We start from the raw sequence: 15,950 nt of genomic DNA on the forward strand, positions 1-15,950 counted from the left end.
TATCGTTCCCATTTCAACTTATTGCGTGCATAAACCATTCCTAATGAGGATTACAGAAGTTCTACAGTTTCAATACCAGTGAGATTTGCATGCCGTTACACACCTTCAATATCCACCTATGACTGTATGATACCCGCCTATCACCTACCATCAATACGCCAAGAATTAACCAAGGAGATTCATAGTCTATCACTTAAAATGACTCGTTTCCGATGATCATTTTGATGTTTCTCCTTTTGTTTTACGGATCACCCACTTCCAACACCAGGTAAAAAAAAATGTCAATGATCAGTTCGACTGTGAAGCTTTTCTCTGGTACAACTTGATAATGAGCAGCTACATCAAAAGTCGAATTGATTACAGTAGCTGTAGCTACAGAAGCTACATTAGCTAGCATGTCAACCAACGAGCTGCTGCGGAGCATGAACTGGTCAGCCGCCCTAGACTTAGCCTACTGTAGACGTTGCCCCTAAACAACAGCTCTAGGATCATCAGATACCCTACTAACCTTGTTGAACCATTAGAGCGCTGAAAATGATCTGACCTTGTATCAGTGGTTAGGGGCATCTTTGGTGTGCTAGGGATGAGTGTGCCCACCTCGGGAAAGCTAAAATAACCAGTAATTCACAGAGAAAAAGAGACAATTCATCATGAATGTAATGGTATTATATAGAACAAATCACCATAGGATACAGTACAATACATAAAAAAGAATGACTACACGTTGCACAATCGATAGATAATATAGGCTACGCAAAGCACTAATTATAGACTTGCCTTGATCATAACTTAAAGCAGAGATAATAGTAGTTACCGTAGTACTGTAAATATTGGCGTTTCATTTTGTTTAGCAGTCACATTTTGTACAAAGTTGGAAAAACAAGAAATGAAAAGGAACGTAGAAGTTTGGGGTTTTTTTCTCTCAAAGTTGTCACGTGCGTCACACTTAAATCGGTACACTCATAACAACCTAAGCATTATGACATTTCCAATTAGCCTCCCGTATCAAAATAGCAATTTATTTGTATTTTGCCTAAATTCGACACTCTCTCATTGCCCCCCCCCCATACAAAAACTCTTCACTTGCTTAATAATTAATGATCCTCTTCGCCTCGTCCTCTCTGGTTAGGGAGAGAGCATAGGTCTATGACCTTTGACCCCTCCTCCAGACCAGCAGTGTTTGTGATGTCATAAGGGTCTTTACCATTGTGACACCATCAGAGAGGTGTCATAAGGGTCTTTACCATTGTGAAGTCATCATAGTGGCTCATAGTATTAAACAGTGATTGGAGAGTGAGACCTTGGTAGACACTGTGAGTCACTCAAAATATCCAGACCAAATCTACACTACTCATTACAAAGCACTTCGATTGAAATCTCCATGCAAATTCACTTTTCGTACACGTAATGATAAAGAAGGACTCACTATTTCTTGTTTGATAAATTGGTTGATAAAAGTGTTCTAAAGAGTCTCTCACTCACATGTAGCACAAGGTCTTTGTACACTACAGAAAACGACTAAATGACCTACTACTACATCACATTACCTCACACAGCACTAATTCCCTTTTGTCCTATACTGTTAATCCTCTGTAGCTACTTAACTATCTGACATATTTGTTTTCATGTTTTTTGTTTGCTTGATTATTCATTTCCACACATTTGCGCTGCCAGAACAAGAAGAAATACTTAAGTAAAAGCCTAACATCCAATATGTTTCTTTTTCTGAGATGGGTTACTATCTTTGAAGGCAACTCCACATTCCCATGTCCGTCTCTGTTAGTTCATAGTGGCTGTTTTGAACCCCTTTTGTATGTCCAGTGGTACCTCTCCTTGTTCATTCTGTGTCTCTAGTGTCTTTTCTCTTGAAATACGAAGGGCCCTCAGTGATGGGCCATAGCCATGCAGAATCATGCGTGTTGAATGGACGTTGAAAGACTTGTGAAGTTGATTGGGGCTAGCGTGTGCTTAAAAAGAGATTGGGGCATGGCCTTGGGACGGGGCAGGGGGACGGGGGTCACTGTAGTGTCCTTTTGGTCCTTGGGGTACAGTTGGAGTGTCACTGAGGGGCTGGGCGTTTAGGGGAGGGGGCTGAGTAGGGTAAGGACGGGGGTTCCTTTCTTCAGTGAACGGGGATTCCTCCTGATGTCACTTCACCGGACCAATGGGGATGGAGCCTTACGAGGAACTGCTGCCAGTGGTGGTCGACCCCTGCAAATGAGAGGAGAGAATTAGACAAAAGTGGGAGTCATCTGGGACATTCACAGCCTTATGATTGGCCAAACTCTGACATGTCTCATGCAGCCGAGGTCTGTCAGTCAGATAGGGCATCAGGCAGAACGACAGAGTGGCACATGTAGTGGTAGTGGTGGTGGTGGTGGGTGGGTGGGTGGGTGGGAGGGATATTAATGAATACCATGCTCCAAGATTATGTGAGGGAGAGAGAGTGGTTGCTAGGTAACTGGGCGATTAGTTTCATATCCCGTCCCACTGCACGAAGAATTAGGTCACACGTCACATCCCAGTAAACAGGGATTCACAAGGGTCAATCGTGTTGTGAACTCATCAAGTCAGTCAAACAATCAACCAATCAACCAATCACACCAAAAACACCACAGTCCAATCCACCAAACAAACAGTCTGAGATGCAGTAGAGGATGTGCCTGATCTGCTTTAGTGATGGGACTGAAGGAGATGAACACAAATGAATATCCCATGCAGAGCACTGTGTCAAAGCCTGTTAGCTGTATAGTTCCGTTCACGTAAAAACAAAAATGGTTAGAGAGCTTCTGTGGTGGTTTCAGGGAGGGCCTGGCAGGATACTGTAAGATGCATCAGTCAAGGGAGTCCATAGTTGTGGGTGAGTGTAAGCAGGACGTGTTTACGTTTTTCATTCTTTTTGGGCTGTCATTCTGCGGCCCCAGGACCAGGTGCTGGGCTTAGGGCTCAGTGACTGGCTGCAGTCAGGTGTGACAGACAGGTGTGTGCCCGAAAAACCAAAAGGCGATTGCAGTAGAGAGGACATACCTTCATCTATCCCCCTCTTTAATCTGGATTACAACTGAAGACAGAGCTTCTGCCAAATAGATCCCAGATTATTACTACCAGCAGCGTTATGATTATTACTCCGTCTCTCTCTGATGTCCTCTGCGGTCAATCAAGGCCGTTAGTTTTTTTCCCTGACAGGAAAGCGCCCAAACGTCACCGTTCTGGCAGAGGAGAAAGACCCAATGTGCTGTATAGTTAGGAAACTAGGTCAGTATGACCTAGACATCAGCATCATAAAAGTAGCATTTCTAGAGCTGAGACAGGCTCAATAGGCCTTGAGGGTGAGAGTCTAATATGGGCAGCAGTGGTTTGTTTTGGGATGAGGCTCAGTTAAACGGGACAAAAGGTCGGCGCAGGCCAGACTCAATTATGCCATGGGGAACGGGGCAGGAGGGACGGGGTATTGGTAGCGACTTGGCCAAGTGATGTTTTTGTCATCAAAACCACAGCTCCTCCTCCAAGAGGAAGAAAACAACGACAGGAGAACAGGATTTCCACTGAAAACAACAACAAAAAATGACACAAAAAAAACGAAAACACATCATTTCTGTAAGGTCATTCAAAAAGGGGTTCCCGGGGCGGGTGAGTGAGACTCCTGCGTACCTCCAGCTGCAGAGTGGACTTCCCTCACTTAGGGTACTTAAGAACAGGGAGAAAAGAAAGAAGCATTTCAATGGTCAAGACATTGCAGAACAAAAGAAGAGGAACTCTTTCTGTATGCATGGTTATGGCCTATGGCTACAATCTCCCATATTTCCTATTAATCATTGCATTTCTACGAAAGAGATTATCTTATACGTCTGAGAAACAGTCTGAACTTTGAATAGTATAGCCCGAAACAGAAGATGCTTAAAGGTAAAACAGGCAAAACAGCATAGCAGGACAAATTGCATGACAGTCTGAAAAGGGTAACATGAGTTAGTTAGGATAATGGCCGTTTTCGGCAATCCGTACGCACACAAACACATTCACCCTGACACACGAGACCGCACACAATCACTTAGACTGTAAAACTTACCTTTTAACAAGAACTAGCCTTGATCAAGGAAAACATTTGTTAATACAGTGTCTTCGGAAAGTATTCAGACCCCTTGACTTTTTCCACATTTTGTTACGTTACAGCCTTATTCTAAAATGAATGCTCGAAGGTAACAAAATGTGGAGAAAGTCAAAAGGTCTGAATACTTTCCCGAAAAAACTGTACATTGTAATGAGCGTGCACATGAATAATAGCAGGAGAACAGATCTTGCAGAACACCTGGAAAGGCCATGGCCACTGGTATAGAGCGAGAGGTGCGTAGCAAAATCAAGCAACACTACAACCCTGACCCATCTCTTACTGCAGATCTCCTCCCTGCTCTCCTTCCCTTACTGAGGGATGTAAGAGGAGGAGAGATAACCTCTGCAGCATAGAGGGGGAGTGGCTGCACTGAAAAGCTTTACACAAAGCTAAGGCCTTCAGCTTGACTGGGCTCAACTGTGGGAGAGAGAAAGGTTTATTCGAATGCATTTACAGCTGCAGTTGACTATATTTGATGAAGGAAGTCAATAAGCATGTAAAACACGAAATAAGAACCTATGATGTCAATGATGAGCGGATGCCTCTAGACTAATAATAGACTCATCTAATGATCATCTAATGTGAAACCATATCTGGTCTGTTTTGTAAGCTCAAGGGGTTTCTGTCTCCTCATATTCTAGTAGAACATACATAAATAAAATTGCTTCTGGCACTGTGCAATCTTCATCACTGTGTTACCTTGAAAAAGGATGCAGTATACCGCTAAATGGATGCAGTATGCAGGCACAGTCTGCAGTATGCAGGCACAGTCAATGCAGTGGAATACAGGCCACATGCCACACAGCAACACACCACTCAACCTGTCAGAGCAAATTAGAAGGCTTTTTTTTCACATCAGGTGCTGCAGCTGTTTACTGAGATGCTAGAGGGAAGTGATATGAATGAATTACAGGTGAACGATTTCTAGAGAGAAAGGAACTAGGCCTATCATGAGGATTACCCTGCAACGCCAGAAGGTGACCTGTTTTTAGACTGGTAATGAGGTGGAAAGTGGAAATGTTACACCTGCCGTCTCTGCACCTGACACTTTCTATATATTGTGTATCTGGGTAAACAGTATGCAATATGTTTCTGTGAATAGTTTCTGAGATTTAAGAGTGTGTGACTTTATTTTTAGTAGTTTATGTGATGCCAAAAAGAAAAAAATTGTTACACTTTTCTTTTCAGTAATTTGCCATTTTGCTGATATCAAACAATATCAAATGAAATCATCATTGCTTCTTCTCAGAAATAAATGTTTCACTAAAGTGTTATATTTATGTTATTTATGATGCCATCTTGCTTTTTCATGATGCCATCTTGGTTATTCATGGTGTCATCTTGGTTATTCATGGTGCCATCTTGGTTTAACCTGTAGTTGCCTGTTGTTACGGCACAGTAATATGGTTTTAATGTACATTTGGTGACGACGCTCATCGGATATACTACGGTAACTTCCAACCAACTTCTCTGAGTCCATGTTGCTTTGCTTGTTCTGCAACTGGAACACTGCTTAAAATGTTTCTTTTTGATGACCATGCCAGTGAGCGAATTGAAATTGAGGAGTTACGCAAGGCACACTTCAAAATAGGTCTAGCTTTATTAGGATAGCATTTAACATCCTTTGGCTACAAAACATTTCATTGTTAACAAGCCACTTGTTGGTTCAGCCGTTCTGCTTGCGATGTTTACAAGGTGGCCTACGTTAATAACTATTCGAATTGTATTAGACAATAATGCGTCATGTTTCACGCGATGAGAATCATCCCACAGGGAGCTTCCCACAAAATATATGGGCTGTGCTCTCTGAAACCACTCAGCATTGTTTCACTGTATCTCTTTGGGAACTATGATTAGATTATCACGGTCTGAATCGGCCTGGTTTCCCAAATTACTACTCCGTAATTGAGGTTATATAAATGGCTTCATGATGATGGCCAACCAAGCTGTCATGTGAATGTATCAGCACACAGCTCTAACTTTCGAAGCCTCTCAAAAGTCTTTAAAGGTCCAACGCTAACATTTTTTTTTTCAATATCAAATCATTTCTGGGTAACAATGAAGTACCTTACTGTGATTGTTTTAAGTTAAAATGGTCAAAAAGAAACAAAAATTGCTTGAAAGCAAAGAGCAATTTCTCAAGCAATAATTTTGCAATGGCTGTCTGGGAGTGGTCTGAGTGGGGAACAGAAAACAGACTGTTATTGGCATAGAGGTTTGGAACTCTCATTCTTATTGGTCTATTAACTACAGTAATTTACCGCCTGGTGATTACACCAGGCAGGACTAAAATCCATCCCACCAAAACAGGCTGAGACTTCAGGCGGTCTTTTCAAACAGCTCTTACACTACATTTTCCACACAAACAACACTATCTACCAAGAGAGTTTTCCTCTATATTTTTCGTAGCTGTCTATTTACCACCAGAAACCGATGCTGACACTAAGACCGCACTCAACGAGCTGTATACGGCTATAAGCAAACAAGAAAATGCTCATCCAAAAGCGGCGGTCATAGTGGCCGGGGACTATAATGCAGGAAAACTTAAATCTGTTTACCTCATGTCACATGTCCAACCAGAGGGGGAGAAAAAAACTCTAGAACACCTTTCCTCCACACACAGAGATGCGTACAAAGCTCTGCCTCACCCTCCATTTGGCAAATCTGACCATAATTATATCCTCCTGATTCCTGCTTACAAGCAAAAACTAAAGCAGGAAGTACCAGTGACTCGCTCAATATGGAAGTGGTCAAATGACGCGCGGATGCTAAGCTACGGGACTGTTTTGCTAGCACAGACAGGAATATGTTCCGGTATTCATCCTATGGCATTGAGGAGTATACCACATCAATCACCAGCTTCATCCATAAGTGCATCGATGATGTCGTCCCCACAGTGACTGTACATACATATCCCAAGCAGAAGCCATGGTTTACAGGCAACACCCGGACTGAGCTAAAAGCTAGAGCTGCTGCTTTCAAGAAGCAGGACACTATTTCGTACACTTATAAAAAAAATCACGCTATGCCCTCAGATGAACCATCGAAAAGGTAAAGCATCAATACAGGACTAAGATTGAATCCTACTACACCGGCACTGACGCTTGTCGGATGTGGCAGGGCTTGCAAACTATTACGGATTACAAAGGGAAACTCAGCCGCAAACTTCTGAGAGACGCGAGCCTACCAGACAAGCTAAATGCCTTCTATGCTTGCTTCGAGGCAAGCAACACTGAAGCATGAGAGCACCAGCTGTTCTGGACGACTGTGATCATCCTCTCCGTAGCCGATGAGAGTAAGATCTTTAAACAGGTCAACATTCATAAGGCCGCTGGGCCAGACGGATTACCAGGACGTGTACTCAGAGCATGCGCGGACCAACTGGCGAGTGTCTTCACTGACATTTTCAACCTCTCCCTGACCGAGTCTGTAATACCTACATGTTTCAAACAGACCACCATAGTCCCTGTGCCCAAGAACACCAAGGTAACCTGCCTAAATGACTGCCGCCCCATAGCACTGGCATTTGTAGCCATGAAGTGCTTTGAAAGGCTGGTCATGGCTCACATCAACACCATCCTCCCGGAAACCCTAGACCCACTCCAATTCACATACCGCTCCAACAGATCCGCAGATGACGCAATCTCAATTTCACTCCACACTGCCCACACTGCACTGTCAAGGGGCAAGCCACCCACTCCACACTGCCCTGGGCTTCAAGTTCCTTGTTGTCCACATCAACAACAAACTAACATGATCCAAATACACCAAGACAGTCGTGAAGAGGGTCCCCAGATCCTCAAAGTTATACAGCTGCACCTGGTATGGCAACTGCTCGGCATCTGACCTTAAGGCGCTACAGAGGGTAGTTAGTACAGCCCAGTACATCACTGGGGCCAAACTTCCTGCCATCCAGGACCTCTATACTAGACGGTGTCAGAGGAAGGCCCCAAAAATTGGGGCCTCCAGCCACCAAAGTCAGAATCTATTCTCTCTGCTACCGCACGGCAAGCAGTACCAGAACGCCAAGTCACTTTACTCCTACCTACATGTACATATTACCTCAAATACCTCGACTAATCTGTACCCCCGCACATTGACTCGGTACTGGTACCCCTGTATATAGCCTCATTATTGTTATTTAATTGTGTTACTTTTTTAACTTTAGTTTATTCAGTAGATATTTTCTTAACTCTTATTTTCTTAAAACTGCATTGTTGGTTAAGGGCTCGTAAGAATTAATTTAATGGTTGTATTCGGCACACGTGACAAATTACATTTGAGATGATTTTCACAATTTCCCAGTACTATTCCAAACTCGTAGTGTGAAAATGTGTATAAAATGCTGGAAATCCTGTTTTGGACTGCACTGGGCCTTAAAGGAGAGCATGTCACTTTGGACCATTGAGATACACTCTTAGTTTCTCTTACAGTTCAAACAAGAAAGACAGATTACTCCTGGCAGAAAGCACGAGACTCAACCAATCAGGAACAAGTACAGTACGTTGCCTGCGAGAGAAGCTCCGGACTATATCAGCAGACGCTAAGCTCGTCCTTCATAGTGACCCCATTGACCGAGATGACCTCGGCTGTCTCAACCTTTACACTGTGGTACTCGGAGTCAAGGGGCAAGCCACCCACTGAGTTTAACGTGTGAAAGGGGGATACCTAGTCAGCTGTACAACTGAATGCCTTCAACTGAAATGTGTCTTCCGCATTTAACCCAACCCCTCTGAATCAGAGCGGTGTGGGGGGATTGCCTTAATCGACATCAACTTCTTCAGGCGCCCGGTGAACAGCGGGTTAACTGCCTTGCTCAGAAGCAGAATGACAGAATATTACCTTGTCGACTCAGGGATTCGATCCAGCAACCTTTCGGTTACTGGCCCAACGCTCTAACAACTAGGCTATTTGTCGCCCTGCACATGGCCTCTGAAGATCAAAACTTCTGGAGAATTTTATAAGTAGGCCTTTAACCCACACAGGTACTTAGACCGCTGCTCGAGATGTGAATCAAGACCCTCTCTCCTAGTGATCCCATTGACCCAAATGACCTCAAGTGTCTTGAACTGGCATTGCGATGCTCTTAGTCAAGGGGCAAGCTACTGACTGTATTTGAGGAGATGTTTGAGGTGAGCAAAGGCTGGTGTGCTATTTTCGTCTGTTTGGGTCACAATTAGGCCTGCACATACTTCTGAAGAACACAACTTAAAGAGACACATATAAATAAGACGATAACCCACAAAGGTATTGAGACAGCTGCTCGAGGTGTGAATTAAGGCCTACTTGGTCTGAGGTTTAGTGTCGTCCTCTGATTGTTGCAGGTTGATTTGATGTAAGAGTTTGTTTTCCTGGAAGCGAAGGTGTAGGTCATCTTACCTGCAGAGTAGAGGCCGCTGAGTCGCTGGTCTCTGTCAATCCCGTGCTCCTTGGTAGACTGGACACAATGTATCTGGAACCCGCCTTCGGCACAGGCTGTCTGACTACCAGCTTTCCTTTCCTCGTCTCCGCTAGAAACAGACTGTACCAGTAGGCATCGTTGGAGACCAGGGTGGAATCCGCGATGGTCGAATTCCTCTCACTGATCACGCTGTTCCTACTGGGAGGGGCCGCTTTACTGGGCATTGGTTTCTGACACTTCAGCACACAGGTGACCAATATGGTGATCAATAACAGAAAGGACACGGAGCCCAGGCCGATCACCAAATACAGGTTTAAATCTGAAAATATGTCATATTCTAGAGGCACTTCCGTCATGTCAGAGTAGGCTTTAACGGCAGTCTCCACTGTTGAGAGCTTTATGGTAACTGTAGCAGAGAGAGCAGGATTCCCGTTGTCCTTGGCGATGACAACCAGCCGTTGATGACGCGGATCTCTGTAACTGAACATCCTCATAGTACGTATCTCTCCGTTGTATTGGTCCAGACTGAATAAGGTGGCGTCAGTAACCTGTAGAAACTGGTATGTAATACGAGAGTTCTGGACCGAGTCCGTGTCTATGGCTATCACCTTGGAGACCAGGGATCCTTTATCGGTGGATCTGGGGATCTTCTCCTCCACCACGGAGCCGTGCGCGCGCCACGGAGACACTATGACCGGGGTGTTGTCGTTCTGGTCCACAATAATGATGTGGACAGTCACGTTACTGCTGAGCGGAGGAACACCAGAGTCTCTGGCCTCGACGTGGAAAAGGAACTCCTTCTCTATCTCATAGTCAAACGTCTTTAGTGCGTAAAGATTACCGTTCTCCGGATTGATGGAGAACAGCATTGACAAGGAGGTGTTCACTATCTCCTTCTCTATGATGAAATAAACTAGATACTGGTTTTCATGGAGGTCTGGATCAAACGCAGTGAGGGAACTTAGCAAGGCCCCAGGTGCGTTATTCTCCATAACGGGAATAGTGTAGAACGACTGAGGGAACTGTGGAACGTTGTCGTTAACGTCTAGTAGTTCTAAAGTCATAGTTTCGTTGTCAGATAGTGGCGGGGAACCCCTGTCTGTTACGGTAAAAGTGATTTCATATTCTGGAACCTTCTCACGATCCAGAGGTTGTGAAACTACTAACTCATAATAATTATCAGAAGACTCTCTCAATGCAAAAGGTAATGTATCAGCAATACGAATATCAACTATCCCATTTTCACCTGAATCTTTATCGCTGACACTAACCACTGCTATCACACTGTCTACTGGAATATCCTCCTTGACAGGGCTTTGAAACGATTTGATTGATATCTCAGGGTGATTATCATTCATATCTGTGACCAAAATAGTTAATTTACTCTGCCCTGACAATGAATTAGGGCCCTTATCAGTTGCTATAACTTCCATGTCATAAATCCTGAAATCTTCATAATTTATCATTTCTTTGACTCTGATTTCACCATTTTTGGAATTCAAACTGAAAGTCTGTTGGGTTTTATCTGATGTATAAAGACTATATGAATATACTATTTCCGAATTGGTTCCCTCATCTAAGTCTGTTGCATTCAATTTAACAACAAGGCTTCCAATTGGAGAGTTTTCCATCACATTAATGTTGTAGCGTTCTTTATCAAATTGAGGGGCGTTGTCGTTCGTATCTATAACGCGAACAATGATGTTGGCTGTACCGGAGCGCGCGGGGACTCCACCATCTACAGCGGTGAGTATTAGATTATGAACCGCCTGCTGCTCTCGGTTTAAAACCTTTTTAAGAATCAAATCAGCAAACTTTGACCCGTCTCTTCCGGTCTGAATCTCGATACTGAAATGCTCACTCTCGCTTAAGTGATACGTATTGATAGAGTTTGCACCGAAATCTGGGTCTACTGCATTGGTTAGCGAGAATCGTTCTCCTGCAGCGGTGGATTCAGATATATCCAGGTGCATGGTGTCCCTGCGAAATTGGGGCGAGTTGTCATTTATGTCCATTATTTCCACTTCAATATTAAATAGTCTAATTGGGTTTTCGATGGTAACATCCATTTTGAGGAAACAAGATGACGTCTTAACGTTGCATAAGTATTCTCTGTCAATCTTCTCCGCTATCAGTAGCTCCCCTGTGTCTTTGTTTATCTCCAGATACCTCTTATTGGCGATAACATCCAACCGTATTTTACGTCGAGCCATGATTTTAGCATCCAAACCCAAATCAGCAGCTAAATTAGCAACAACGGAGCCTTCCTCGATCTCTTCGGGAATGGAATAGTGAGTAACCGCAGATGCCGTGTTCAAGACGGCAGAGAGAAGAAGAAAGACCGCGACGTACCTTCTCCGGGGCTCTCCACTAATGTGCACCTCCATTGTTGGGATGTGCCTCATACTGCACGTTACGTTGGTGGCGGATTTGTGTAAAGAAAATTAGATATGTAACCTTTTGAAGATATAGACTAAAACGACCTTCTCAAAAGCAGATAAATGTCAGCACCCGCGAGCTGTCCAAACAGAATACGCATTGCCTTTATCGCTATGGTGAACTGTCATGGCTACCATTCCATCACAGAAGAGCGCGTTTTATTGGCGAGCAGCGACCCTTTGCGCATTTTAGCATCCTTTGCAACGTTGGATTTAAGACATGTTTATTGCACACTTTTTGGTGATATTATTTATGCGACGAAAAAGGACGACGCACAACAATATTGCTAGAATGTGAGGTAAAGAATACATTGTGAACATTGCTTTATTTAGGCCTATTATTGGGTAATTGTGATTACTTCTGGTAACAATAGCAGCCGTTGTGGACAGAAATATTAGTCAGCTAACTGCTCGAGGTGAATTGATTGTTCAATGGTAAACGAATGGGATGTGAAAGTAAAATGGTTATTGTGAACACTTTCAAATGATGGTAGAACTCCAGCCAACGTGTTCATCAATTTTACGCATGGCAACTGCGTACTGTAGAGAACCCACACGTAAAGTTGTTGCACATTACGTTAAACCAGTAGAGTCAGAGTAGAGCAGGACCGCGGGACGAATTTGTCCCGTGGTATTATTTGTCCCCCAAAGTGTTCTGAGCATAAGACTGTGAAAACACCAGGAAATCAGCTCCAAATAGATTTTAATTTAAGAAATCTGTTACCAAGTATTCACACGCGTAATAGTGAGAAACGTGGTGGAATACAAATATAGGTCAAGTTTGAAATGATTGTTTTAGTCAAACATTATATCTGTTTGGGCTTCTTGCAGTCAATTTGCCGTCTACAAATTATTTGCAGTTATGCTCCGTTCCCACGACCATGCTCTCAATAAAAAAAGTGGTCCATGACTGAATCTAGTTGACGATCCCTGGGGTAGAGGCTACTGGAGGCTACTGGACACGATGTATCTGGAGCCCGCCTTTCGAACAGGCTGTCTGACAAACAGCTTTCCTTTCCTAGTCTCCGCTAGAAACAGACTGTACCAGTAGGCATCGTATTTCTTACCTGCAGAGTAGAGGCCGCTGAGTCGCTGGTCTCTGTCAATCCAGTGCTCCTTGGTAGACTGGACACAATGTATCTGGAACCCGCCTTTGGCACAGGCTGTCTGACTACCAGCTTTCCTTTCCTCGTCTCCGCTAGAAACAGACTGTACCAGTAGGCATCGTTGGAGACCAGGGTGGAATCCGCGATGGTCGAATTCCTCTCGCTGATCACGCTGTTCCTACTGGGAGGAGCCGCTTTACTGGGCATTGGTTTCTGACACTTCAGCACACAGGTGACCAATATGGTGATCAATAACAGAAAGGACACCGAGCCCAGGCCGATCACCAAATACAGGTTTAAATCTGAAAATATGTCATATTCTAGAGGCACTTCCGTCATGTCAGAGTAGGCTTTAACGGCAGTCTCCACTGTTGAGAGCTTTATGGTAACTGTAGCAGAGAGAGCAGGATCCCCGTTGTCCTTGGCGATGACAACCAGCCGTTGATGACGCGGATCTCTGTAACTGAACATTCTCATAGTACGTATCTCTCCGTTGTATTGGTCCAGACTGAATAAGGTGGCGTCAGTAACCTGTAGAAACTGGTATGTAATCCGAGAGTTCTGGACCGAGTCCGTGTCTATGGCTATCACCTTGGAGACCAGGGATCCTTTATCGGTGGATCTGGGGATCTTCTCCTCCACCACGGAGCCGTGCGCGCGCCACGGAGACACTATGACCGGTGTGTTGTCGTTCTGGTCCACAATAATGATGTGGACAGTCACGTTACTGCTGAGCGGAGGAACACCAGAGTCTCTGGCCTCAATGTGGAAAAGGAACTCCTTCTCTATCTCATAGTCAAACGTCTTTAGTGCGTAAAGATTACCGTTCTCCGGATTGATGGAGAACAGCATTGACATGGAGGTGTTCACTATCTCCTTCTCTATGATGAAATAAACTAGATACTGGTTTTCATGGAGGTCTGGATCAAACGCAGTGAGGGAACTTAGCAGGGCCCCAGGTGCGTTATTCTCCATAACGGGAATAGTGTAGAACGACTGAGGGAACTGTGGAACGTTGTCGTTAACGTCTAGTAGTTCTAAAGTCATAGTTTCGTTGTCAGATAGCGGAGGGGATCCCCTGTCTGTTACGGTAAAAGTTATGTCATATTCTGGGACCTTCTCACGATCCAGAGGTTGTGAAACTACCAACTCATAATAGTTATCAGAAGACTCTCTTAGTGCAAATGGCAATTGATCAGCAATATGGAGGTCAACTATACCATTTTCACCTGAATCTTTATCGCTGACACTAACAATTGCTATCACAGTGTTTATGGCTACATTTTCCTTTATAGGACTAAGAAACGATTTTATGGACATTTCTGGGTGATTGTCATTCATATCTGTAACTAAAATAGTTAATTTACACTGCCCTGTCAAGGAATTGGGTCCCTTGTCCATTGCTATGACTTCCATGTCATAAATTCTGAAATCTTCATAATTAATCATTTCTTTGACTCTGATTTCACCACTATTAGAATTCAAACTGAAAATTGCTTGAGTTTTCTCTGATGTATAAAGGCTATATGAATATATTATTTCCGAATTGGTTCCCTCATCTAAGTCAGTTGCATTCAATTCAATCACAAGGTTTCCAATTGGGGCGTTTTCCATCACATTGATGGTGTAGCTTTCTTTATCAAATTGAGGGGCGTTGTCATTCGTATCTAGAACGCGAACAATGATGTTGGCTGTGCCTGTGCGTGAGGGGACTCCGCCATCTACAGCGGTGAGTATTAGATTATGGACCGCCTGCTCTTCTCGGTCTAAGGCCTTTTTTAGAACCAAATCAGCAAACTTTGACCCGTCTCTCCCGGTTTGAATCTCGATACTAAAATGCTCTTCATCACTTAAGTGATACGACTTTACAGAGTTTGTACCGAAATCTGGGTCAACTGCATTGTTTAACGAGAATCGTTCACCTGCTGGGGTGGATTCGGATATATCCAAGTGCATGGTATCCCTGCGAAAATGGGGCACGTTGTCATTTATGTCCATTATTTCCACTTCAATATTAAACATTCGTATTGGTTCTTCAATCGAAACATCCATTTTGAGGAAACAAGATGGATTTTTGCTGTTGCATAGATATTCTCTGTCAATCTTCTCCGCGATGAATAGCTCTCCCGTCTCTTTGTTTATCTCCAGATACCTCTTATTGGCGATAACATCCAACCGTACTTTACGCTTAACTAAGGTTTTCGCATCAAGACCCAAATCAGCAGCCAAGTTAGCAACAATAGAGCCTTCCTCCATTTCTTCGGGTATAGAATAGTGAGTAACCGCACATGCTGTGTTCATGGCGGTAGAGAAAATAAGAAATGCCGAGACGTACCTTCTCCAGTGCTGTGCACCGATGTGCGTCTCCATTGTTGTATTGCTTATCTCTGTGCGTAACGCACCACAACGAAAATGTTAAGTTGTCTTGAATTTACGTCAACAAAACGAGACGATCTTGTAACGTTTTGAAGAGGGACAAAAATGATATCGAAGGCATCGAAATTCGGGACCGGAAAATGTCCACACACAATCGGCACTGCGTCTATCACTATGACGTACTGTCATGGCGACGATTACATCACAGAATAGTGCGTTTTATTGGTGAACAGTGACACTTTGTGCATTTTGCCAGCCTATGCAGCTCTGAATTGCAAACGTTTTGGTTGTATTATTAGTGCGTTGAAACTTTAAGTATTCTGTGAGAACAGTTGCAACGGGACAACAGTGACTTTTCGACTTGTGAATTGAATCATTTGGTTGCATATGATTACATTGAATGTGGACCTGGAACTGTTGATTTATAAAAAAAATTGCAATCAACACGTGGTCGAACTTGAGTCAACCAATTCATCAATTTTTACGCACAATGTATTGCTATTTATATTAAAGAATGGCTG

At 43.7% G+C, this 15,950-nt stretch overlaps 1 protein-coding gene across 10 annotated transcripts in view; it reads right to left on the reverse strand.

The window, feature by feature from the left end:
• Nucleotides 1-639: 639 nt before the first annotated feature.
• Nucleotides 640-15,950, reverse strand: part of LOC129857971 (protocadherin alpha-C2-like) — a 32,899-nt gene continuing 17,588 nt past the window's right edge. For 6 of the 10 annotated variants that reach the window (XM_055926775.1, XM_055926765.1, XM_055926774.1 and 3 more), the window contains exons 2-3: nucleotides 3,652-3,687; nucleotides 640-2,211 (exon numbers count right to left, since the gene is read on the reverse strand). In XM_055926775.1, the coding sequence (XP_055782750.1) occupies nucleotides 3,676-3,687 (12 nt within the window). In that variant the 3' untranslated portion in view covers nucleotides 640-2,211; nucleotides 3,652-3,675. The other 4 variants (XM_055926773.1, XM_055926768.1, XM_055926766.1 and 1 more) reach the window with 4 other exon arrangements.

This window comes from Salvelinus fontinalis, chromosome 6 (genome assembly GCF_029448725.1).
Source record: "Salvelinus fontinalis isolate EN_2023a chromosome 6, ASM2944872v1, whole genome shotgun sequence".
In the NCBI taxonomy this organism is placed as follows: Eukaryota; Metazoa; Chordata; class Actinopteri; order Salmoniformes; family Salmonidae; genus Salvelinus; species Salvelinus fontinalis.